This window comes from Phoca vitulina, unplaced genomic scaffold (assembly GCF_004348235.1).
Source record: "Phoca vitulina isolate PV1807 unplaced genomic scaffold, GSC_HSeal_1.0 scaffold81, whole genome shotgun sequence".
In the NCBI taxonomy this organism is placed as follows: domain Eukaryota; kingdom Metazoa; phylum Chordata; class Mammalia; order Carnivora; family Phocidae; genus Phoca; species Phoca vitulina.
This window is the reverse complement of record NW_022589784.1, coordinates 2,834,198-2,859,413: the sequence shown is the minus strand read 5'-3', so window position 1 is coordinate 2,859,413 and position 25,216 is coordinate 2,834,198. Positions and strand designations below refer to the sequence as shown.

The window sequence follows — 25,216 nt, the reverse complement described above, 5'->3', positions numbered from 1 at the left end:
AGTGAATTAATTGATTGAAAGGGTGGTGGCGGACATCCTATAAGCGCTCAATGAGCATCAAAAGGCAGATCCGAGGGGCATGCAATGGCGGCTGCTGGTCAGCAGGGGCCGCTGCCGTCGCCTCCTGGATATCCCAGCCTCTGGGCTGGCGCATGCGCAGCTCAGCCTCCCTGCAGAGGTGACTTTTTTTCTCATGGTTCTTCCCCACCCTTTACCCCGGCCTGTATTTATTATTGCAGACCCTGAACCCGGCTGTGGATGCTTTCGCTCTCTGCTGAAGCCCAACTCCTTCCACGGGCTTCTGCTAAACGTGGGTCTGGGGATAGCGCTGGGGACAGGTACCCTGTCAATACCCGATTCCATCTCTGCAGCTGAGGGACAGAACACCTCTCCATAAAGGGTAACAGTGGATGGAAGGACTTAAATCTCACTATTCTCCTTATTCAATTTACACGAAATTGAATTTTCGTAATAAGCATTCTACTCATTCGAGAGGAAATTGACCCACCTTTTAATGAAAACCTTCGCTTTTCATCAACGAAATGCCCCAATTTGCAAGGAAGTGCTGGGGAGTGCCTGATGTGGAGACCAGTACACAGGGGGAGCTCAATACACTTAAAGATTAAAATTTATTAAGAATGGGGGCGCCTGGGTGGCTCGGTTAAGCAACTGCCTTCAGCTCAGGTCATGATCCTGGAGTCCCAGGATCAAGTCCCCCATCTGGCTCCCTGCTCAGCAGGGAGTCTGCTTCTCCCTCTGACCCTCCCCCCTCTCGTGCTCTCTCTTTCATTCTCTCTCTCTCAAATAAATAAATAAAATCTTTAAAAAAAATAAAATTTATTAAGAATGGGAAACTGGATACCCATCTGCTGAAAATGTGTCCTTCAGGGGGCCCTGGGTGGCTCAGTTGGTCAAGCGTCTGCCTTTTCAGCTCAGGTCATGATCTCAGGGTCCTGGGATTGCGCCCTGCAGCAAGTGGGGAGACCGCTTCTCCCTCTTCCTCTGCTGCTCCCCCTGCTTGTGCTCTCTCTTTCACTCCTCTCTCTCTTTCTGTCAAATAAATAAATAAATAAAATCTTAAAAAAAAACAAACCAAAAAACCCATGTCCTTTAAATGGCTCATACATTTACCTTGTAAAAATTAACCTCAAACGTGTCATGAACACAGATGTAGGTGTTTAAAGCCCCCGAATTAACCCTCAGTGTAAATGCTATCAGGGCTGGACAGTGCTTTACAAAGCAAAATGTGCAAAGCATTTGTGGGAACGAGGGGTGCACAGGCTTAGAGTTCAGATTCCAACTTGCATTGCTTTTGGCAGATACGCATCTCCCCTTCTCCCAGCGGGAGGGGGGTGGGCAGGGAGAGCAATGTAGTCCCTCTCCTTTTGACAGCCTGAGTGTAGGGGAAGATTTACCTTAGGGTGTTTTTTTTTTTTGTGCTAATAAGAATATCATTCATGGATGATACAAGAAAGATGCCCTAAGAGCCTACTATGTACCAAGCATTGAGCTTGGCTCTTTATAAAGAATAAAAATACTGAATGGAATGCCATTTTGTTCCCTCAAGCCAAAGATCTGATATACAATAGTTTGTTAGGGTCAGATTAGGACACAAATGCAAAATAGACTTGTGAACCTCCGGCTAGAGAGGAAATGAAATAGAAAATGAGATTGCACCTGGAAAGTGCTGAGCCCCATGCCTGAGACAGGGCAAACCATGTCCCTTAAATAAATGTTGTATTAATAGCAGTGACAGCTAATTAAAACAGCTGACATGTATTGAGTGCTGTGTCAGGCGCAGAGCTAATCTCTTTGGATGTATTTTTTTTTTCCTTTGGATGTATTTAGTTAATCTTACTCTCCCTCAGTGAGGCAGTACTGATTACCCCATTTTACAGGTGAAGAAACTGATGCACAGACAAATCCAAGTACCTAGTGTAAGAACAGGTAGAGTGGGGGAGATAGTAAGGTGTTTTGTTTATCGTTATAGCAACTACACCTATAGCAAACAATTCCTGGTACAGTAGATGACCAGTCTATCCTTCTGGGATAAATGAGTGATTAATACCTGCTTTCAAAAAAGGTTTTTATCTTGAAATAATTATAAGGCAGATAGTTGCAAAAATAGTACAGAGAGGTCTCGAGGATCCTCGCTCCACCTTCCCCCAGTGGTTTCATCTTACATAATAGCAAAACCAGAAAACTGGCTGTGGTACAATCCACAGACCCTTTTCCCATTGTAAAGTACTTTTCACAGAAGTGTTTGGCATTGTGCAAGCGGATATAGCGGCCACGATTAATATTCTCGGCTAAAACGGCGCTTCTCGCCCGAGGCACCTGAGCATTGCATTCCGGAAGCTTGCACCCAGCTCTGGGTCGACCACCGCCCCCGAGAAATCCCGCAGTCCCACCATCGCCTGAAGGGTTAACCGGAGGATCCCTTCCTTGCGCCTGCGCGGGGCGTTGCTTCTCGCCCCGCCCCCGCAGCGCGGTCAGATGACCCGCCCAACCGGCTTCTGCCTATAAAAGGTCGGGTGTTGACGTCAACGTTCTCTTCCGCCGTCGTCGCCGCCATCCTTGGCGCGACTTGCCTCGCTCGGATCTGTCTGGGAGAATCCACCGCCATCCGCCACCATGGTGAGCCGCGCCGACCGGCTGGTGGCCTGGGTGGGCGGCGGGGACCCCGCCGGACCGGCGCTCCCGGGTCTGGAGCGCTGGGGCCGCCCGGACCTGGAGGAGACATGGCGGCACCGGCGGCCCGGGGGTGAGAAGCGGCCGCCGCCATGTCTGCGCGTCGCGCCGTCCGCCGAGCTTCTGCCCCGCTTCCGGGGACGCCGGCGCCTCGCGGGACCCCGGGCCGGAGCTGGGGCAGAGGCGGGGCGGGGGGGGGTTATGATGATGTGGCAGACGCTGTAATGGCGGGCGCCGTGTGGGGAGCGGGGCGAGCCGAGCCGCCTTATGTAACGCGCGGGTCGCGAGCTGGGCTTGGTTTTCTGTCGGCTGCGGTGGGTGGCAGCGGGTGGGAGGACGGGGGTGGGCTCGCCGGGGAAAGGCTTCCGCCCCCCGCCGGCTGCCGTCCCCGCGCGTCTCGACTGCGAACAGCTGACGGCGGAGCCAGCAAATGGAGGCTGGCGTCCTGGGGGCAGCGCGAGCTCCCCGCCCCCGCCGGTGGCCCCGTGTGACCCCCAGGTGGAGGGGTGACCTTGGATCGCACAGACGGCCCTCGCTTGCGGGAAGCCGGGAGAATGCAGCGGCGGGGATGGGTTTTTTGGGGGGAGCCTCCTCCCTCCCGCAGTCGAAACTGGGCTGCCAAGGCCTCCGATGCGCGTATCCCGTCGGAAATCTGGTGTCACTCCTGACACTCGGTCCCCAGCCCCCACCTGGGTCGCTGCGTCTCGGCGGCAAGTAGAAGCGGGCTTCCCGGAGGGGGGGCCAGTGGCGTTTCTAAGGGGGTGTCAGCCACCAGGTGGAGTTCAGACGGTGGTTGGGGCTGTCACCGCGCCGGCCCGCTCCTGGCTGGGGCCTTCGCAGTCTTGATCGAAGTCCCAAGGCCGTCCGGGCTGCCCTGAGCCGCCGCCTCCCGCCGTCCAGGTGAACTTCACAGTAGACCAGATCCGGGCCATCATGGACAAGAAGGCCAACATCCGGAACATGTCCGTCATCGCCCACGTGGACCACGGCAAGTCCACGCTGACGGACTCGCTGGTGTGCAAGGCCGGCATCATCGCCTCCGCCCGCGCTGGGGAGACCCGCTTCACCGACACCCGGAAGGACGAGCAGGAGCGCTGCATCACCATCAAGTCAACGTGAGCAAGCGCTGGTGTCCTGGGGAGAGCCGGAGGGGAGGTGTTCACCCAGGTCTGGGATGCGTGGGGAAGCCGGACCGCAGGCAGCTCCACGTTCCCGGGGCTGCTGGGGAGGTGGTTGGAGCACCTGGGGGCTGGGGTTTTGGACTGGGAGGAAGAATGAGGTTCAGTCTCATGAGGGGAAGGTGCAGCCAGCCGGTGGGGCACAGTGATGCTTGGTGTTGGGACCTGGGGCGCCTTGGAGAGGAAGGGGGTTAACCCAGCGGCCTCCCCATTTCGGGGCCACAGTGTTCTTGGCACTTTGGAGAAGTCTGGGGGTAGTGCTACTGGCATCAGGATGCTGCCAAATTCCGTGACCCGTATGTGGCCCACCCAGTGACAGTTTTCTTGGCTGTGTCGACAGTGAGCACCTGAAGCAGTGACTGTAGCTGCCACTTACGTTTAGTTGGTAGTTTGTGAGGTTCTTCTGGGTCGTTTGTTTTGAGGTTTCAGTTGGGGGTAGTCTGAGGTTTTTAGGTTTTGTTTTGTCATCTGGTCAATATTTGGAATCAGGTGTGTTGAGCTTGGGAGTAACCAGAATGAAGGGGCTGGGCAGATGGTCTCCGAGGAGTTTTTCTTTTTAGGATGTTTATTTGTTTGACAGAGACACAGTGAGAGAGGGAACACAAGCAGGGGGAGTGGGAGAGGGAGAAGCAGGCTTCCCGCTGAGCAGGGAGCCTGTTGGAGGGCTCATGGGATCACGATCTGAGCCGAAGGCAGACGCTTAACGACTGAGCCACCAGGCGCCCCATGAGGAGCTGCTTTTTGCAGCTGGTACTACTAGGGAGGTGGGCCTCCCTGGGTGCGGGCAAAGCTTCTTGGGTGGGATGGCTTTTGTGTGGGAAGTCTGAATTCTGTCTGTAGGGGGTAGTAATTAGCGAGGAAAGGAAATACTACCTCACTGAGAGGGTTTAAAAGGCAGGAACCTAGGTTTATTCCAGGGGTGACGGGTAAGGCAGTGGAGATGTGGCTTCCATCCACCCAACTTGCTCCAATCTCGTCAGGGCCATCTCCCTCTTCTACGAACTCTCGGAGAACGACTTGAACTTTATCAAGCAGAGCAAGGATGGCTCTGGCTTTCTAATCAACCTCATTGATTCCCCCGGGCACGTGGACTTCTCCTCGGAGGTGACTGCCGCCCTCCGTGTCACCGACGGTGCCTTGGTGGTGGTGGACTGTGTGTCTGGTAAGCAGTAGGTACCCGCGCGTGTAGTTAGGATCCTGGGGCTGTCTCCCCCCGCTCCCTCCCACTGATGGAGACGCCCGTCCCCAGGTGTGTGTGTGCAGACAGAGACGGTGCTGCGGCAGGCCATTGCTGAGCGGATCAAGCCTGTGCTGATGATGAACAAGATGGACCGGGCTCTGCTGGAGCTGCAGCTCGAGCCTGAGGAGCTCTACCAGACCTTCCAGCGCATCGTGGAGAATGTCAACGTCATCATCTCCACTTACGGGGAGGGCGAGAGTGGACCCATGGGCAACATCATGGTAGGTCATTTGCCTGCTGAAGTTGAGGGTCTTGGCCAGCTTGCTATTTGCCCCTGTGTTCCCAGTACTTTGTTCCATGTCTCCCTATGGGGAGACTCAATTCTTGCTCATACTGGAAGGGCTGTGACCTTTCTTGGTGTTAGGGTGCTGGCCCTGGAGACTATTGTGAGTCTAGGGTCTCTTGGAGACTCTTGGTAGTCCTGAAAGTGGATTTACCAGGAATGTTTACTTATTAAAGATTTTACTTGACAGATACATGGCGAGAGAGGGAACACAAGCAGGGGGTGTGGGAGAGGGAGAAGCAGGCTTCCCGCGGAGCAGGGAGCCAGATGTGGGGCTTGATCCCAGGACCCTGGGATCATGACCTGAGCCGAAGGCAGACGCTTAATCATCTGAGCCACCCAGGCGCCCCGAGCTGGGCTATTTTTAAAGCTGGTTTCACTTAGCACTTTTGGGGGAGCTGGGGGCTAGTGGGTGGTTCTGCCTGCTGACAGTGCTCTAAGGGTTAGCGTGTGTGTACCCTGCTGCCAGAGGGAATGGAGAAGAGTTGGGCCTTAAAAATGATGACTGAAATTTCTTCACTTTGACCTGATGGCTACTGAAGAAATCTGACGTCTGAGGCCCACAGTACCCAGGGACTGAGTGCTTTCTATGCAACTGTTTCCACTCATAGCATTTTCTTGCTCTTGCAGATCGACCCTGTACTTGGGACTGTCGGCTTTGGGTCTGGACTCCACGGTTGGGCCTTTACCTTGAAGCAGTTTGCAGAGATGTATGTGGCCAAATTTGCTGCCAAGGGCGAGGGCCAGCTGGGGCCTGCTGAGCGGGCCAAGAAAGTGGAGGACATGATGAAGAAGCTGTGGGGTGACCGGTGAGCACCATAGGGGAGGAGCAGGCACTCTCTGCACTACTGCGCCTGGACGGGGATCCACTGGCAGTGGTGGGGACGGGGCTGGGGACCACCAAACGTCTGTAGGCTCCTTCTGCCCAGCATGGTTTCCTTGGCCCATCTGGGTCTCCCCTGATCTTCCTACCATAGTTGAGTTGGTGAATACCTCTCTGCCAGGTACTTTGATCCAGCCAACGGCAAGTTCAGCAAGTCAGCCACCAGCCCTGATGGGAAGAAGCTACCACGGACGTTCTGCCAGCTCATCTTGGACCCTATTTTCAAGGTGAGCTGATGAGTGCATCGTGGATGTGCATCCCCTGGGCTGTCTGTCCTTGGGCCTGGTGGCTCCCGGAGGACCTGTTACCCGATCTCCTGTGGTTGGGCAGAGCTGGGTTGAAAGGTAGGTGCTGGGGGAGGGTGAGGTGAGAGTGGTGGAGGTTCAGCCCCCAGGGCTCCACTCTGACAAGCTAGCCGCTGAGATTCCTGGGTGGAGGGGAGTGTGCCTCCCTCGCTGGGGGTTTGGTGGTGGGGAGAGGAGACTAAAGATGGGCGTTTTGCTAACAAGTTTTAAGTGTTTGTGAATTAGAACCTGTTTGTGGTCTAGGTGTCAGAACAGACTTGTGTCTTGTAACAACCTATTCTATTTTTCCAAGACTTAGTCTGGCGAGGCCCTTAGTGCCCTGCTGTTAAGGGAATTTTGTAGCACTGCCCTTGCTTTGCCCGTGGCTTAGGATTGTCGGGGAGGAAGCAGTCGCAGGCTTCCCATTACCTTCCCAAACTCATTGTGCTATTTTTGTAACTTGTTAGGTGTTTGATGCTATCATGAATTTCAAGAAAGAGGAGACGGCAAAGCTGATTGAAAAGCTGGATATCAAGCTGGACAGCGAAGACAAAGACAAAGAAGGCAAACCACTTCTAAAGGTGAGCGTGGATGGGCCCCGTTGGGGGTACTGCTGGCCCTGCCCTCGTGTGACTGGCTGTCAGTCGGAAGCTTTACCCGTCACAGCCCCATCCACCAGTGGGCGTTCAGAAGACCTGCGGTGTTGGCCTCTCTGGGGGGAGCAGCTCAGAATCTAAGTGCGTCTTACTCTCACTTTGAGCAGGGGATTCTGAGGGCCGTGGGTCTTGCCTGAGCTTTCCGTTTCCTTCCGTAGGCTGTGATGCGCCGCTGGCTACCAGCCGGGGACGCTTTGCTGCAGATGATCACCATCCATCTGCCTTCTCCCGTGACGGCCCAGAAATACCGCTGTGAGCTCTTGTATGAGGGGCCCCCGGACGACGAGGCAGCGATGGGTACGTGAGGTTCATCTATGCTCCGGCTCTAGAGTGCTGGGCTCTGCCTCAAGAGCGGTCTGGCAGTGGTTGGAAGGCGCTGCTTATTGCTAAGTCCTGGGTCATGGTTCTGTAAGGGTGAGCTGCGAGGGAATCACATGTTCCCCTTTGGGGATTTTTCTTTTTTCAGGCATTAAAAGCTGTGATCCCAAAGGTCCCCTCATGATGTACATTTCCAAAATGGTGCCAACCTCCGACAAAGGTCGGTTCTACGCCTTCGGTCGTGTGTTCTCTGGGCTGGTGTCCACTGGTTTGAAGGTCAGGATCATGGGGCCCAACTACACCCCTGGGAAGAAGGAGGACCTGTACCTGAAACCCATCCAGAGGTAAGGTGCTCAGCAGTTCCTGGGTATGTGCTGGGCTGGTCTGTATTCCACCCCACTCCCCACTTCTCCCCCACAGTGAGGGTGGCAGGATATAGTGTGGCCCAGAGAGGGTGAAGGAACTGTTAAGGTGAAGGAGGGACTTGTCTGGATGAGGCATGCCCGAAAGCAGTGGTCCGAGCCCTGGTTTGGACTTGGACACACACGTCCCTAAGCTCGAGGTGCTGGCAGCGGTAGTTCTGTCAGGTCCCCAGAGAGCCAGCGTAGACTCCAGAGGGCATGTGGTAGTGGTAGTCTCTGGGTGGGGAAAGACTGACCCTACACACACACACAGCCCGGCTCCTTGGGGCCCTCAGGTTCCTGTGACGCTCCAATAAGCCCTGAGTGGGGTGTGGAGCCCCACAGGGGAGGTGGGAATGAGCAGGTAGATTTCAGCTTTGGTGTGCAAGAGCTGGGACTCCTTGTCACAGGAACCTGGGTTGCAAGGTGAAGTCAGGGCCTGAAGCTCTAGGGGTGGGTTCACACCACCATTTCAGGCAGGCAGGACAGCTCCAGGCTCCAGAAGGAAGGAGTCCTTTTTCGGCCATTTGGGGATTTGGTGTATTAATGCTTGTTCTGTCTCCCCCAGGACAATCCTGATGATGGGCCGTTATGTGGAGCCCATTGAAGATGTGCCTTGTGGGAACATTGTGGGTCTGGTGGGTGTGGACCAGTTCTTGGTGAAGACGGGCACCATCACTACCTTTGAGCATGCCCACAACATGCGGGTGATGAAGTTCAGCGTGAGCCCTGTTGTCCGGGTGGCTGTGGAGGCCAAGAATCCGGCTGACCTTCCCAAGCTAGTGGAGGGTCTGAAACGGCTGGCCAAGTCGGACCCTATGGTGCAGGTGGGTGGTGCCCTGACAGGAGGGAACACTCCCTGCAGGAGTGGTTAGTTTGTGGTCTACGGGGGGCTTCTCAGAGTTAGGGATATTCAGATACTGGAAAGTCAGGTGTGTGCTGAGCACACACTTCTCCTGGCAGAGCAGCTGTGCAGCAAGGGGGTAGGTTTTTTTTGTTTTTTGTTTTTTAAAGATTTTTATTCGTCAGAGCACAAGCAGGGGGAGCAGCAGAGGGAGAGGGAGAAGCAGGCTCCTCAGAGCAAGGAGCCCGATGTGGGACTCGATCCCAGGACCCTGGTATCATGACCTGAGTCGAAGGTAGATGCTTAACAGACTGAGCCACCCAGGCGTCCCACAAGGGGGTAGTTCTTGCCCAGAAATCATTCAGTTCTTTTTCATATGTTAGATTTTTATGGGTTGTCTGTAGTGTAGATTGTTTTGGGAGGTAATGCTGAGAACCAGCAAAAAAAAACAAAACACGTGAGAGCTCTTAATGTCCTGTGAGCCCTGAGTTACCCCAAATCCCCATTTTTGTGGAGTCTACCTTCTCCAACTGTAGGGAAGCCTGGAGGGAGCCTGCTTTCCACCCATTCCCTAGAATTTCTGGGGATCCCTGAATGTCCTGGGGTCAGTGCCCAGGGGCTAAGTCTTGGCCCCTTGCAGTGCATCATTGAGGAGTCCGGGGAGCACATCATCGCAGGGGCTGGGGAGCTGCACCTGGAGATCTGTCTGAAGGACCTGGAGGAGGACCATGCCTGCATTCCCATCAAGGTGAGGCCTGCTCCAGGCTCAGATGGTGGAGGCCTGAGTAGAGACTGCATAGTCCAAGGGTTTTTTGGGTTTTTTTTTATGTGTTTGTCATATAAAGTCTGTTATTAGGAAACGGATAAAATGTGCTGTCAGGAAACAGTTTACATACATGTTTAAAATTTTTGAGGTTGCAGTGTGAAGGGTCTGCTGCTTTCCAGATGCTAAGAAATGTTAACAGAAGTTTCTGAAGATTGCAGATCACTTAGGTTTCTGTAGCCAGCCTCAGGTCTGGCTGTTGGGTGCCCTAGTTTTCATCTGGTTTTGCAAGGAGCTGGGTTTGCATCTGTGTATGATGGTATGCCCATGAGTCTGATCAGGAAGATCCTGTAAATGTTTTCGTGGGAGGTCACTGCCTGGCCTGACCTTCACGCTTCCCTTGCAGAAATCTGATCCCGTAGTCTCCTATCGTGAGACTGTCAGTGAGGAGTCGAATGTGCTCTGCCTGTCCAAGTCCCCCAACAAGCACAACCGGCTGTACATGAAGGCTCGGCCCTTCCCTGACGGCCTGGCTGAGGACATTGACAAGGGTGAGGTGTCCGCCCGCCAGGAGCTCAAGCAGCGGGCCCGCTATCTGGCCGAGAAATATGAGTGGGATGTGGCTGAGGCCCGCAAGATCTGGTGCTTCGGGCCCGACGGCACTGGCCCGAACGTCCTCACTGACATCACCAAGGGTGTGCAGTACCTCAACGAGATCAAGGATAGCGTGGTAGCTGGCTTCCAGTGGGCCACCAAAGAGGTGAGGGGACCGCTTGGTGTCCAGCTGATGATGGATCAGCTAGCTGTTGGTTCTCAAACAGGCCAGGGAGGCTCACAACCTATTGGGGGATCGTGGGGTCACTTGTACTTGGTTCCCTGTGGGCGCAGTGGGGCTGTGGTCTTGCCCTCTGGGAAGGGAGTCCTAGAGAGGTTGAGCTGAGCAGGACGCAGCAGGTCAGTCTAGGTGGAGACCAGGAGGTGTTGGTGTAGAGCTATGTGATTTGTCCTGGAAGGAGGGGCTGCAGTAGTCGCAGGACATTGATGGTGGTCTCTGGCTCCTGCAGGGGGCTCTGTGCGAAGAGAATATGCGTGGTGTGCGCTTCGATGTCCACGACGTGACCCTGCACGCGGACGCCATCCACCGCGGCGGGGGCCAGATCATCCCCACTGCCCGGCGCTGCCTCTACGCTAGTGTGCTGACGGCCCAGCCCCGGCTTATGGAGCCCATCTACCTTGTGGAGATTCAGGTAGGGCGGGCCGGTCCTGTTCTTTCTTACTGGTGCTCTTTTGCCCAACAGTTGCTTATAATAGCCATTCTTGCCTGACAGTGTCCGGAACAAGTGGTTGGTGGCATCTACGGTGTCCTGAACAGGAAGCGGGGTCATGTGTTTGAGGAGTCCCAGGTGGCCGGCACCCCCATGTTCGTCGTGAAGGCCTATCTGCCTGTGAATGAGTCCTTTGGTAAGTGCCAGCTCGGTGCATCCCTCAGACACCCAGTGTCTGTGGCCGGTTGGTTCCAGGGCAGAGCCAGTAGTCTCACAGGCAGACCTGGTCCAGGATACATCCGGGTTTGCCTCTAGCAAGGCCGATGAGAGCCGTGGATGGAATCTGCAAAGTGCTGGCCTGGGCCCCCCCGTTTGGACGGCGGGAGCAGCAGGGCTGTGGAGGACGAGTTGGTCTGCTCGATACGCAGATCCCTGAAATGGTGGATTTGCAGGGGGAGAAAACCCTTGGATGTGTAACTTGGTGAAATGTTAAGGTCAAGGCCAGCAGAGCAGTTGGCCTGGAGCTCAGGTTCATGTTGGGGGTGAGCAGAGGGCGGCCCCGGAATGGCCAGCACGGGCTCCCTTACAGATTAGTGGGTTTTGAGCAAGGCTTGGGTGAGATATGGGGTTAGGTTTAACATGTGACCTGATCTGAGTTGACCCGGGTTCTGTGACGTGTGTGCCCGCGTTGTCCCCACCTGCTCCGAGGCTCGGCCATGGAGGTAGTGGGAGCCAAGTCTCCTGAGCCTGCTAGTGAGCCCTGTCCCTCTCCACAGGCTTCACCGCTGACCTGAGGTCCAACACTGGTGGCCAGGCCTTCCCCCAGTGCGTTTTTGACCACTGGCAGATCCTGCCCGGGGATCCCTTCGACAACACCAGCCGCCCCAGCCAGGTGGTGGCCGAAACACGCAAGCGCAAAGGCCTGAAGGAAGGCATCCCGGCCCTGGACAACTTCCTGGACAAATTGTAGGCAGCCCTCCCCTGCAGCCCACCACCCTGGTGGGACTCAGCACAGCCCCTGTACCCGGCTGACGATCAACCACAGCAACAAGCCCTCGCATTCTCCATAACACCTCGAGACTGTCCACGGGGACGCTCCACCTGACAGGTTCTGGGGCCCACTCAGTGCCATCACTCAACGTGAACACTTGATGCCGTTTCTTTCGATATTTATTTCAAGATTTCAGAGGCAACAGAAAAGCCCTGGTAGCAGGGACTTATTTGGCCGGTGGGGGTGGGGGAGGCGGGATGGGACACTCAACACTTCTTTCCATTTCAGAAACTCAGATGTCCAAAAAAAAACGTAACGCATTAAGAGGTTTATTTGGGTAAATGGCCCGTAGTGGATTTTCCCCCGAGGGGGAAGGAACGAGCGGGTAGACCTTTCTCTTTGGACAGAAGCTAGAAGGCAGGAAACTTTGTGCGGTGTCACCGTGAGCACCTCCAGCTGTATTAGTGCCATTGGAATAATAAATTTGTTATGGTGGTGACCGTGTGTGTCCATGTGACTTCCTTGGTCCCGTCAGGCTGCAGCGGGCCTCCCCCGTGCCGGTATCTCCACCACTGGTGATAGCCGTGCAGAAGGTTCGACTTGGCCGTGAAGTATCTTCGGATGTCGGGCCCAGGTACGGAGGCCCTCTGGTACACAGGGCTCATCCACGTGATGGTGCCTCTTGCACCTGCACTGTGCAGAGGTGGCCGCACTGGCCCGTGGGGCTGCTGAGTGCTCGAGGTGGGTCCTGTGCAACCAAGGGGTTTAGTCTGTAACCTTGCATTTCACTACACTTCTGGAGTCTGATGGTGCTGGGGCTGCATGTTGACGGTAGCTGGCTTGGACAACTCTGAGTGACTTCACCGTCAGGGAAAACTACAAAAGCAAGCCACCTGCCAGGCAAATTGTCTTAGCCCACCAGATTGGTTGTTCAGAAAAGTTAAAGCTGGGAGTTAAAAGTGACACACATACCTAATAGATGTTTTTTAAGATTTTGCCAGAGCACGGGCAGGGGGTTCATGACCTGAGCCGAATGCAGACGCTTAACCGACTGAGCCACCCAGGCATGACAAGATTTTATTTTAACCTTAAACATTTAATCCTAGACCTTGTCTTTCTACTTCTTCTTTGGATAAACAACCACCAGAATGCATTGCTTCAACAGTGGTGCTGCACTGTGGTGGGCGCCGTTTTGGAAATTTGTGGGGGGACTTGGGTTGTTCACCGGCTTAGGGAGCCCCATTACCATTTAGAAGGCAGAAGCCAGGCAGGGATGATGGATGTCATGAAAGCCCTGGACAGCTCCACCCATTTAAGAGTTGTCCCGTGCAGTCTCCGACCTCCAGCATCTTCCAACAAAGGGTCATTCGTGTTGGAAAATGTTCTTCTGGAACCCGACATTGACACCCACACTCAAGTACTTCTTTTTTCTTTTTTTTAAAGATTTTTATTTGTGAGAGAGAGAGTGGGCACAAGCAGGGGGAGCAGCAGAGGGAGAGGGAGTAGCAGACTTCCCGCTGAGCAGGGAGCCTGATGCGGGGCTCGATCCCAGGACCCTGGGATCATGACCTGAGCTGAAGGCAGACGCTTAACGACTGAGCCACCCAGGCGTCCCCACACTCAAGTACTTTTTGCACTTATTATAAATAATTTTTGAATACGTTTACAGACAAGTTGCAAAGGTGTTACAAAATTATGCTAAGTGACCATTTACTTGGTTGTCACGGTTTCAGGATCCAATCCAGGATACCACATTGCATTTAGTTGTGCATTTTTATTTTTTTATTTTTTATTATTTTTTAAAGATTTTATTTGACAGAGACACAGCGAGAGAGGGAACACAAGCAGGGGGAGTGGGAGAGGGAGAAGCAGGCTTCCCGCGGAGCAGGGAGCCCGATGTGGGGGCTCGATCCCAGGACCTGGGATCATGACCTGAGCCAAAGGCAGACACTTAACGACTGAGCCACCAAGGTGCCCCATAGTTGTGCATTTTTAACATCCAGTAATTTTGTCAAAAGATAGGGACTGTAAATTGATAAGATGGAACTGTGCTTTAAGTTTTCAATTCTAAATTCTTGTCACTTCGGGTATTTGGCTTGCAAACACAGCACCTCTATGTCCGTGTGCATTTTCAATTGTAAAATTCAAAAGGATTCCTTTGGTAGGGGCTGTCCTGACGACTTCATTACGTCTTGGTGTGCTTATCCCAAGCATCGATATGTTACAAGTATGTGCCTATGTATGTTGCTCCTTATGCGTGTTTCCTTTTACTGATTTTTTTGTGTTACCCTTGTCTTTCTAGGCCAGTCGTTCACAACCTTTTTAGTCTCAGGACACCTGTACATTCTAATCATTATCAAGGACCCCAAAGACCCTTTTTGTTTAAATGGGTTTTATCTACTGATATTTACCATATTTAGAAATTAAAATTGAGAGATATAAATATAATTTTATTTAAATATAACAAACCCATTATGTGTTAACATCTTTATGAAGAAAAGAACCTTCCAGAACAAAAATCGGAAGAGTAGTAGCCTACCTTTTTTTAAATCCCCGAAATCTCTGGCTTATTCGGGGACAGCCGGATTCTCATACCTGCTGTGTTAAATGTACGGTGATAACGTGGTTTTGGTTGGATTCTATGGAGAGAATCCAGCTTCATTCCTGTGCATGAAAAAGAGAAGCCCTTTAAGAACTGTTCTCGGAACTGTGGCTGTAAAACTCAAGTGGTAATTTTTTTTTTTAAGATATTTGACAGAGACAGTATAGATAGGCAGAGTGGCAGGCAGAGAAAGAGGGAGATGCAGGCTCTCTGCGGAGTCAGGAGCCCAACGGGCTTGATCCCAGGACCCTGGGATCGTGACCTGAGCCAAAGGCAGACACTTAACAGGCTGAGCCACCCAGGCACCCCAACACAAGTGGGAATTTCTTAAAGAATAATTACAGTGTGGTATTTGAAACCATATTAACGAGCTTTTCATTACTGTTAAACTCCATTGGCCCCTTTTGCACTTTGAAGGCGTCCTTTTCCCGTGCATGCTTTTGTAACATGCATTGGTCCCTTGGAAATACCGGTATACCTAAAGTTTGCTGCTCTTTCAGATTGTTGACACATCTCATTAAATAAATATTGAAAAGTCCCATTTGTTAACAGTTTCATCAGGGAAGTGTTGGAAACTCAAGCAAGTTTTGAAATTTTTTTTTTTTGCTTAAAAGCTAAAATTTGGGGCGCCTGGATGGCTCAGTCGTTAAGCCTCTGCCTTTGGCTCAGGTCATGGTCCCAGGGTCCTGGGATCGAGCCCCACGTCGGGCTCCTGCTCAGCGGGAAGCCTGCTTCTCCCTCTCCCACTGTGTCTCTCTCTGATAAATAAATAAAATCTTTAAAAAAAAATAAAAAAATCTTTATAAAAAAAATAAAAGCTTAAATGTACCATTGGCAACAAATCCTGTCAATTGTTTCCCTTGAAGTGACAGATTTGATTTGTTCGTTTTTGAGAAAATGCCATATACCCAAGTCTAGTTTACTATAGTTTGTCAGGTTTGTTTTTGTTTTGTTTTTTCAAGGAAAATGATGTTCCAACTCATTAAGTGTGGGCTACGCACAAGCGACTTTCTTCCAAAAAATGCAGTATGGAAAGGGGAGGAGAAAAAAGTATTCTGGAGAAACCTGACAGACATGGAACCAGGTGACCAAGGCCAATGTGAACAGCAATGTCATGTCGATAGTCTGGACCTGTGATACGGTGTCCTGAGAAGGGCATTTGGTCTTCCTCCCTAAAACCCATCACCCCAGTCTATGGAAAAAAGAAAAAAAGACATCCAATTGAGGGACATTCTACAAAATACCTGACCAGTCCTCCTCGGAACTGTCAAAGTCATCAAAATAGTGAAAAAGGAAAGTCTGAGAAACAACCAAGAGGACCCTAAGGGCTAAATATGTGGGATTCTGGATGGGATTGTTGAGACAGGGAAAGGACGTTGGGGAAAACAAATCTGAATGAAGTATGGACTTGGTTATGAGAATGTATTACTGTTGGTTCGTTAGTTCTGACAAGTGTGCCATACTAACGTAAGATGTAATGATTGCATCTAATGTAAGATATAGTTAATTACTGATGCAACGGGTCTGGGAGAAGGTGCTTGAAGCAAGAATCCAGGCTGATGGGACAGCTTGTGCAAATCCGTGGGTGGGAGTGCAATGTTTGAAGTCAGAAGGAAGGCAGATGAGCTTGGAGTGGAGTGAGCGAGGAGAGAATGGCATGAGGGCAGGGTAGGCGGCGAAAGTCAAGACTTGGGGTCTTTCGTCAGATGACATCTGCAGTGGTTCAGGGCTTTCTGGGAATGATTCTCAGCTATGCCATTTCCCGGCTGTGTGACTTCGGGTGGGTTACTTAACCTATCTGGGTCTCAGCTTCCCCATCTGCAGAACCGGAGAAATGTTAACATGTTTTACCTCCTATGGTGGTTGATTGGTACCTACTAACAAGCTGTTTTATCGTGTATCTTGAGACAACACACGTCAGAAAAATCAAGCATGAATGGCAACACCTGACTGATCTCATTTGCATTTTTGTTTATGCATTTGGAACGTGGGTAACATTTTACAGAGGGGGAAACTGCAACTCAGGGACTAAAGCGGTCCCGGGGTCCACCCCAGGAGCGGCCATGCGGGAGCTGGGCCTCGCATGCGCTTGTCTCGTGCTCAAGGAAGGCAGGAGGAGGGATGCAGCAGTTCGGCATCGCACCCCTCAGCTTCAGGACCGGGGTCAGAGGAGAGCGGGCGGGGTGGCGCAGGGGCCGGAAGTCGGCCTTCCGACTTCCTAAGTGTGACTGACGCCCGTTCCAGCCAATCCGCTGCCTGAAGGCGAGCCTGCCGGCCAGTGGCGATACACCATCCGGAGGACCGGACTCCAGCCCGCTGGGCCTGGAAGGCGGCTGGGGGGCGGGGCGTCACGAGGGGCGGGCGCGTAGACCAATGGGCGGCGGGACCCCCTCCCGGGGGCGGGCACTGGCTGACGCGGCGACGTCGACGCAGGTCGGCGCGTCCCGGCGGCCGAGGCGGCGGGGCTGGAGAGGGCGGCGGTGGCCAGCGCGGCAGAGGGCCGGCCGGGGCGCGGGGCCGCGGACGGTGCGGAGCGGGCGCGACTCGTGGCCCGCGGCGGGCGCGGGAGGCCGAGGCGGCGTTTCGGGGGCGCGGGGGGACGTTCGGAGACCTCCTGGGATGAGCCGGCAGGAGAAGGGGCTGGGTCGCGGCTTGCGAGGGGCGTGGCGGCCTTGGAGACGCTCGAACCCGGACGTTAGGGCTTGGAGGGGCCTTGGAGGGGCCTTGGAGGGGCCTGTGGACGGGGCCATGGCGGTGTACCCTGGAGCTTGTCCGAAGGTTGGGGGAAGGACAATGGAGGAGACTCTGAGATGTGGCCCTTTGCGGGTGGGGGAGACGGGGTGCGGGCCTCTGCAGGGGTGCCTTCGAGGAGCGGGGAAGCGGTTAGTGCTGTCGGGACGGCGGAGGTCAGGGGCAGGCGACCGTGGGTGGGGGGCTGGCCGGAGTTTGGAAGCCATTGTTCAATTCCCGAGGAATTCAGCACACCGCTGAGGAAGGTCTTAAGAGATCTGTGGAGGTCAGGGGTTTGTTGGGGGAATGGGTGAGGACAGGAGGGGTTAAGGTCGCAGACGGGCAGGGAGGTGGGGGGTGTTGGCACTGGAACGACTTAGCAGGTTGGACAGGCGTAAGGGAGCCCCGGGGTTTGGGGGTGTGCAGTGTGGGGGGAATTTGCAGGAATGTGGGGGGGTGCTTTGGATGAGCAGGTTGGGAGAAGCCTAGGAGGGAGAGGCAGAGAAGGGCTGGGGCAGTGTGTGGGGAGCCAGAGGTGTGGGCCTGGGGGCAGTTTCGGGGCCAAGCCTGCACAGTGGGGCTTCCAGCGACCTTTTGGGTGGTGTGGTGTCCAAGTGAGGTAATGGGAAAGTACCCGGCCCGCCACATGCATGTGCCTTTTATGAGGAGCGTGGAACTTCGTTTGGGGGCGCAAGGTGGGGGAGATTGCCCCATGTAGCTAAGAGTAATAGTTGGCGTCTCACTTCTTCCCTATTTCCCCTTTCTCCTCCAGGGTCACAGCTAGGGGACTCCCTGAGGTCCTGTCTCCAGCCTTGAGCGAGGGGAAGGCACCAGAAGGCAGACCGCCCACCATGTCAACGTTCAGGCAGGAAGACGTAGAAGACTACTATGAGATGGGGGAGGAGCTGGGCAGGTGAGCAGGGCCGGCCGCCGGGCCTCGGGGCATGGGAGAGGGGCGCTGTGGGGTTTCCGGATAGTACCCCCCTCCTGTCCTTCATCCTCCTTTCGGAGGAGGAATGAGTCAGTGGCATGTGCTGGCCGAAGGAATTTAGGCTTTGGAGTCAGGTGGCCCTGTCCGCACATTCTTGTTCTGACCTTCTCTGTTGGGGAGAAATAGAATTGGAGCACCTACCAGCGTTCCTGCCGTGTGGCGTGAGAGATTAGGTGGTGGCAGTGTTTGTTGGTAAAGGTCTGTCCCTCTATTTAATCCTCTCTTGAGGGAGATGATTGGTTTTCGTGCACGTTTGCGGGAGAGGCCTCCTGTCTGGGCCCACGTCCCTGCCAATTGTTTAGCATTCTTGTGGGAAAGAGCGGAGGTTTCCCATTCCAGCCAGGCAGCTGATTTCCTGTCTGGAGGGGCCTGGGAGTGTCCCCTGAGAACACCGTGCCTCAGACTAGCCAGGCACCATCCGTCCCCACCCCCCCCAGCCTCAGACCTTATTTGGTGAGTTCGCTGCTGACCAGCCCCATGATGTCACCAAAAGGGAATGTAAATAACTGAGTCGAGTCTCACGCCTTGGCTGAGAAAGTGTTTCAGGCTCATTTGGGATTCTGAAGTCCCTCCTTTAGGAATTTCCTTAATAGAGTGGTAGAGAACGTAGGCCCCCCCGCCCCCCCATCTCATCCTTTATTGTTGGAAATGTGTTAGGTCCTCCCGCTGAGGGCGGCTTGGCCAAAGTCAGCCAAATGTCCCATGTATATGCCCCTTCACCCACCGATTCCGCTGTTAGGAATTAATTCCACAGGAATACGTATGTGCAGACCCAGTGACCTAGGAACAGGGGTAGTCGCTGTAAGGATTTTACGGGAAGTTTCTTCAGTGGTCCAGCTCCACTGCCTCTGGAGCGTTACGTGGCCTGTAGAATGTTTGCCACCCGGAAGCGTACTGAAGGTTTGTAGTAGTTGGGTCAGTTTTAATAATTAATACATTTTATTTAACCTAATAGATTGAACTATTATCATTTTACTTGTAAGCGCGACAAAAATTACAGGTGAAAGATTTTACCACCTTTTTTGGATATGAAGCCTTTGAAATCTGGTGTGTGATACACACTCCCAGCACATCTCAGTTCAGACTGGCGTGCGGGCCACCGCGTGGCCGGTGGCTGTCGTCCTGGGCGGCGCGGCTCTAGCCGATGATCCCAAATGTGCTCGGAGATCCGTGAGGTGAAGGGTTAGAGGCACAGGATGCTGCGCACGCCGTGCCACAGTTTATATGAGTTATAGATGTCTTTTGGACATCCCAAGTTCTAGTCTGTCTTCTGTTACTTTGGTTGACCTACGAAAAGACCTACAAGGCAGGTGCACCTGCCCTCCCTGTTTTATAAAGAAGCGGAGGCCGAGAGGAGGGAAGCAGCTTGCCCCAGGCCATGCAGACTGGAAGTGGCCATGTGGGATTCCAGCCCTGAGACCAAGCCCTGCTGGCTGCAAAGCCCAGGTGTGCTGGAACCAGAGGTGGGCATTAAGCTTCTGCCTGCCCCCCTGGAAGAGGCCCAGTAGATGTCCCAGTGAGACGGAGCCCTGTGCATTGGGAAGAGCGTGCATCCTTGTGCCCGGACAGCATTCTCTCCCATGCTCGCTCTGCACCTCGGCAGATGCCTGCCGCAGAAGCTCTCGGTTTCAGAGGCAGGGGAATTAGCAGCCCGGCATCCTCGTGGTGATGAGGACCACGAATAAAGCAGGGCCACGTTTTCTTGTCCCGGGGGGGATGGGGCTGCATGAACTGGAAGCAAGTGTCTGTGTGTGTGCTTGGGAGGGGTCGGGGGATTCTTTCTTCCTAGTTCACCTTCACACTGATAGTCTTGGGAAATAAATCACTCTGTGGGTTGACAACGTGGACTTCCGCTCTGGCTTCCACTTCATAGAGTGGTGTGGGCACTTGTGTGGGCTTGGGCTGCCACAGCAAAGTACTGTGGACGGGGCGCCGTGAGCAGCAGAGATTCATACTCTCCCGGGCCTAGAGGCGGGAGGTCCAAGATCAAGGTGTCCGCAGGGCTGGTTCCTCCTGAGGTGCCTCTCCTTGGCGTGCAGACGATCATCATCTCCCCATGGCCTCACAGGGCTGTCTGTCTGTGTCTATGTGTCCTTCTCTCCTATTAAAAGGACACCGGTCAGATTGGATTCATCCCACTCCTGTGAGCTCATTTTATTTTATTTTATTAATTTAAAGATTTTATTTATTTGAGAGAGAGCACACACAAGCAGCGGGGAGGGGCAGAGGGAGAAGCAGACTCCCCGCTGAGCAAGGAGCCCGATGCCAGACTCGATCCCAGGACCCTGACGCTTAACCGACTGAGCCACCCAGGCACCCTATGTAAGCTCATTTTAACTGAATCACGTCTTTAAGGCCCTGTCTCCGGATAGTCCCGCTCTGAGGTGCTGGGGGTTAGGACTTCAACAAGGATTTTTGAGGTACCCAGTTTAGCCTGTAATAGCATTTTTTGCCTGTTCCCATGAGCCCTGTCTTACTCCTCTTCATTTGTTAGTTCACGTTAGAAAAAAGCAGGGGAAAACAATCCTTCTATCTGAAAACGAGGCCCCACGTCCAGCACTTAGCCCAGTGCTGCCGGCATGGGGTGAATGTTCAGAATTTGATGTCATTCCCATCGGGGATTTGTCGTGGGACTTGCTTGGCTGGTGCAGGCAGAAGAGAGGGGAAGCATTTCGGGTGACGGGAGAGTTAGTGGAGACGTGGAAGGGGCAGGAGAATAGTGTCCCCCGAGGACCGTTGTGGCAGGTTCAGGAGGTAGGGGGGTGAGGCCTGACAAGGAGCACTGCCTTTCTCGGCTGACCTGTGCGCTTGGCTTTTGGATGAGTGTTTGAGTCTCCTGTCACCGCCGTCACTGATCACCACAATTCAGTGGCCTAGAAGGACGTGCAATTATGTGAAAGGTCTGGGAATCTGGAGTCTAAAACAGACCTGTAGGGCTGGTTCCCCCCAGGGCCCCAGGGAGACCCGACTCCTGCCTATTCCTGGCCCGCGCCCCCCCCCCCAATCCTCACCGCCAGCAGCGCGGGGTCTGCACATCTCTGGGACTCCCACCCTCTGCCTCCCTCTCCTGAGGACCTCGTGAGGATGCCGGCCCCCGGGAACCCAGGGTCACCCCCACCTCAGGGGCCTTGACTTGCTCCCACCTGCAAGGTCCCTTTTACCAGGAGTGGTGATCTGTTGACAGGTTCTGGGTTTCACCCGTGGGTGTCTTTGGCGGGGCCATCATTCAGCCCACTGTGTTAGTAGGCTGCCCACCTTGAACGTCCCCCATCTTCCGATTGAGCGTGGGTAGAACACATCTGTGCTGGCACGATGGGTTGGTCCACTTACCGCACAAACCCCGTTGGGTCCCTTGCTCGTCTGTGTGTCTCTGTTCCTAGGCTCGTTCTGCCTGGCCTGCCTCTGCTGTTGCCATCTTCGGCGAGCCTACCTGCCTGTCCCCATCTCTGCCCTTCCTTCCTCGGAGCCCTCCCCCTCACCTCCCTGTCTCTTTTCTCTTGATCCCTGGTGGTGCCTTGACGTTTTCTTTCAGGAGCGTGTGCTTTGTCTTGCACTTGGTCCCCGCTTATGTGGAGTCAGCGAAGTACGGCCTCTGGGCACATCCGGCCCCAGCCTAGTGTGAGCCTGCCTGCCTCTGAACCTGGAATGTTTTTTTATTTTTTTAAAAGGTTGTAAAAACACACAAGAATTATGACAGAAACCACATGGCCCATAAGGCTAAAAATACTTATTGTCTGGCTTTTTTCAGCCAGCTTTTGAGTTAAAGTAAGTTAATATAACTAAGTTCTTGGATAGCAAAATAATTTGGACATTGGACAGCTCCCTGGGGTACAGTAAATAGGATTTCTGTCTCTTCTAATAGCTGCTCTCTTGAGATGTAATCCACGTACTGTACAGTTCACCCATTTACAGTGTGCAAGTTAGTGATCTTTTAGTGTATTTACAGGGTTTTGCAGCTGTTACCCTAAATAATTCTAGAACATTCCATCACCCAAAAGCAGTCCTGTCCCCATTAGCTGTCCCCATTAGCTGTCACCTCCCCACCCCTCCCCAGCCCCCGGCCCCCACGAGCCCCCTTCCCGTCCGTGGATGAGCCTGTTCTGGACGTGTCACCCACGTGGACTCACACCCCGCGTGGCCTTCTGTGTCTGGTTCCCTCCCTGGGCGTCGTGGGCTCGGGGTCCGTCCCCGGGGCCATGCGTGTGGGCGCCTGGCTCCTGTTCGTGGCCGATTGACATGCCCGTGCGTGGTGGACATGTATTCATCTGTCGATGGCCATTTGGTTGTTTCCCCCTGAGGCTGCTGGGAATCGTGCTGACTGAGGATTTGCGTAGAACCCTCTCTGCGGATTTCTGTTGTCATTTCTCTTGGGCAGACATTGGAAGGAACTGCAGAGGTGCGTGGAAACTGTGTCTAAGCTCCCGTTTCCGTGGGTGCAGGCTCTGGCCCCCGTCCTCTCTGTCAGTTCAAAAATGTGTGTGTTCCTCTTACTTGACCAGTTGAATAAGAAGTTAGTGGCTTTTTAAGTTTTTTCTTAGGTTTTTAAAAATGACGAAATAGACTGTGGAAAGTCAAATCAGTGTAGAATCACATCACATGAAAGATCCCCTCTGGGGTGCCTGGGTGGCTCAGTCGTTAAGCGTCTGCCTTCAGCTCAGGTCATGATCCCAGGGTCCTGGGATCGAGTCCCACATCAGGCTTCCTGCTTCTCCCTCTCCCACTCCCCCTTCTTGAGTTTCTGCTCTCGCTATCTCTCTCTCTCTGTCAAATAAATAAATAAAATATTAAAAAAAAAAAGTAAAGACCCGTCTTGGCCGCCCCGCCCCTCAGCCCCCTCCTCTAACACGGGTGGCGAGCAGGGTGGACAGCTCTCAGGGCCTCCTGCCCGCTGTGCCCGAGGAAACACCTCCTGTCGGCCGCTTTCTCCTGGCTGCCTGGGATCCCACCGGCCCTGGGATGGACTCAGTTCCCTTTTGTAAACACTGAGCCACTTCCTTGCTCTCTGCCTGGCAGACCTGCCATGGCTACTTTGGACCCACCTAGCAGCTCACCTGCCACCTGGCGGGGCCGGGAGGTGCTGTCGCAGAAGCCCTGTCCCCTCCCCAGTCCCTCGCCGGGCCCCTGCTCACTCCTCTGTCCCCGCAGCGGCCAGTTTGCCATTGTGCGGAAATGCCGACAGAAGGGCACCGGGAAGGAGTACGCGGCCAAGTTCATCAAGAAGCGCCGTCTGTCGTCCAGCCGGCGGGGCGTCAGCCGGGAGGAGATCGAGCGGGAGGTGAACATCCTGCGGGAGATCCGGCACCCCAACATAATCACGCTACACGACATCTTCGAGAACAAGACGGACGTGGTGCTCATCCTAGAGCTGGTCTCGGGTGGGGAGCTCTTCGACTTCCTGGCGGAAAAGGAGTCGCTGACGGAAGACGAGGCCACTCAGTTCCTCAAGCAGATCCTGGATGGCGTCCACTACCTGCACTCCAAGCGCATCGCCCACTTTGACCTCAAGGTGGGCTCCAGCAGGGTGGCGGGTCCAGGGAGGGGGTCCAGCTCTTACAGCACAGAGTGCAGGCTGGTGACCTGTGGGGGGTTCCCAGGGGAGAACGGGGCTGTCTTGGGGACGCTGGGCCAGCAGAGCAACAGACCTGCTATACCCCCAGCCAGAAAACATCATGCTGCTGGACAAGAACGTGCCCAACCCACGGATCAAGCTCATCGACTTTGGTATCGCCCACAAGATTGAAGCAGGGAATGAGTTCAAGAATATCTTTGGCACCCCTGAATTCGTGGGTATGGCTCTGCATAGTGCCTTGGGGCCGGGGTTTGTGGGGCCATTGGAGGATCCCTGGCCTGTGGGGGCGCCTCGGGCCTGGCCCCTGGGCATCTGGCCCACCCCCCTGATCTCCTCTCCCGAGTCCTGGTGTCAGGCACGTGGAGGTCAGGCCATCCTGCCCCCCGTGCCCCCCCCCCCAGGTGGGCCCTGCTGCTCCCTGTGGCCGTATCCCCGTGCTTCCTCAGACGTACCAGCATCCGACCCCGCCCCTTGCGTCTCCCTGTCCCCGCAGCTCCGGAGATCGTCAACTATGAACCCCTGGGTCTGGAGGCGGACATGTGGTGAGTGGCAGGGAGTGGTGGGGCCAGGGCTGCCTGCCGCTGAGCTCAGCACACACATGCCTGGCATGTAGCCCCTTTGCTCCTCAGGGAGTCCCTCAGCCTGGGAGCTGCCAGGCCACAGCCTCAGGCTGGGATGTAGGCCATCCGCCTGGTTGTGGTGCTGTTGGGTGTGGGCAAGACAGACCACTGCCTTGGAACGGGGGTCGGCAAACGATGGCCCGCCAGCCAGAGCAGGTCCGTGAGCTCAGAATGGTTTTCTTGTTAAGGTGTTGTTAAACACAAAACAGACAAGGGACAGAAACTGTGACCCAGAAAGCCTGAAACATTCGCTGTCTCACCCTTTGTAGGAAGAGTTTGTCAGCCCTGCTTGGAGCAAGGCAGGCACAGAGTCCCACATCTGCCCCAACCCCTCCCCTGCCCAGTTTGAGCCTTGAGGGGTGGGTGTGGCCAGATGAGCTTCGGTGCCCTGTCCTGAGACACCCAGAGCTGAGGGAGGAACGCCCTTAGTGGAAGCCGTGCAGACCCTGGAAGGAGAGCAGAGCAGGCCATGGGCTTCTGGCTTCCCCGTCTGGGCCAGGTAGAGGTTCTGGGAATTGGGGTGCCACCCCCACCGCTGAGCTGACTGTTCCTCTCTTCTTGTGTGCTCTGTCCAGGAGCATCGGAGTCATCACCTACATCCTGTGAGTGCCTGGTTGGTGCTTCCTGCGTCTCCTGGGGCCCTGCTGGCTCAGGAAGGCTTCTGGGCAGGGACAGGGACCGTGGGCTCTGACCCGCCACAGTGCTCAGTGAACTTGGTGGGTGGGTGGATGGGTGGATGGATGGTGGATGGATGGATGGATGGTGGATGGATGGATGGATGGTGGATGGATGGATGGATATGGTGGATGGGTGGATGGTGGATGGGTGGATGGACGGATGGTGGATGGGTGGGTGGGTGAATGGATGGTTGGTGGATGGATGGGTGGGTGGGTGAATGGATGGATGG

At 54.5% G+C, this 25,216-nt stretch overlaps 2 protein-coding genes and 1 non-coding gene across 4 annotated transcripts in view; all 3 read left to right on the top strand.

Annotated features, from left to right (window-relative positions):
• The first annotated feature begins 2,532 nt into the window (after positions 1 to 2,532).
• Positions 2,533 to 12,297, top strand: EEF2 (eukaryotic translation elongation factor 2). The gene is made up of 15 exons (XM_032394732.1): positions 2,533 to 2,637; positions 3,592 to 3,806; positions 4,850 to 5,031; positions 5,119 to 5,330; positions 6,023 to 6,201; positions 6,397 to 6,502; positions 7,027 to 7,140; positions 7,374 to 7,512; positions 7,682 to 7,877; positions 8,503 to 8,761; positions 9,419 to 9,526; positions 9,948 to 10,301; positions 10,606 to 10,788; positions 10,870 to 11,002; positions 11,583 to 12,297. Exons 1-15 carry the CDS (start codon positions 2,635 to 2,637, stop codon positions 11,774 to 11,776), a joined length of 2,577 nt encoding a protein of 858 aa, XP_032250623.1. The 5' UTR covers positions 2,533 to 2,634; the 3' UTR covers positions 11,777 to 12,297.
• LOC116625965 lies at positions 5,887 to 5,951 on the top strand. The gene has a single exon (XR_004298144.1). It is a non-coding gene; the product is annotated as a small nucleolar RNA SNORD37 (small nucleolar RNA).
• Positions 12,298 to 16,872: 4,575 nt separating the features above from the next.
• DAPK3 (death associated protein kinase 3) overlaps positions 16,873 to 25,216 on the top strand; it is a 13,800-nt gene continuing 5,456 nt past the window's right edge. The window contains exons 1-6 of one of the 2 annotated variants that reach the window (XM_032394815.1): positions 16,873 to 16,925; positions 17,902 to 18,042; positions 23,266 to 23,626; positions 23,778 to 23,907; positions 24,183 to 24,231; positions 24,885 to 24,911. In XM_032394815.1, coding sequence (XP_032250706.1) covers positions 17,981 to 18,042; positions 23,266 to 23,626; positions 23,778 to 23,907; positions 24,183 to 24,231; positions 24,885 to 24,911 — 629 coding nt within the window. In that variant the 5' untranslated portion in view covers positions 16,873 to 16,925; positions 17,902 to 17,980. Of the gene's footprint in view, positions 16,926 to 17,071; positions 17,178 to 17,901; positions 18,043 to 23,265; positions 23,627 to 23,777; positions 23,908 to 24,182; positions 24,232 to 24,884; positions 24,912 to 25,216 lie in introns of those variants that run through there. The other variant, XM_032394816.1, reaches the window with a different exon arrangement.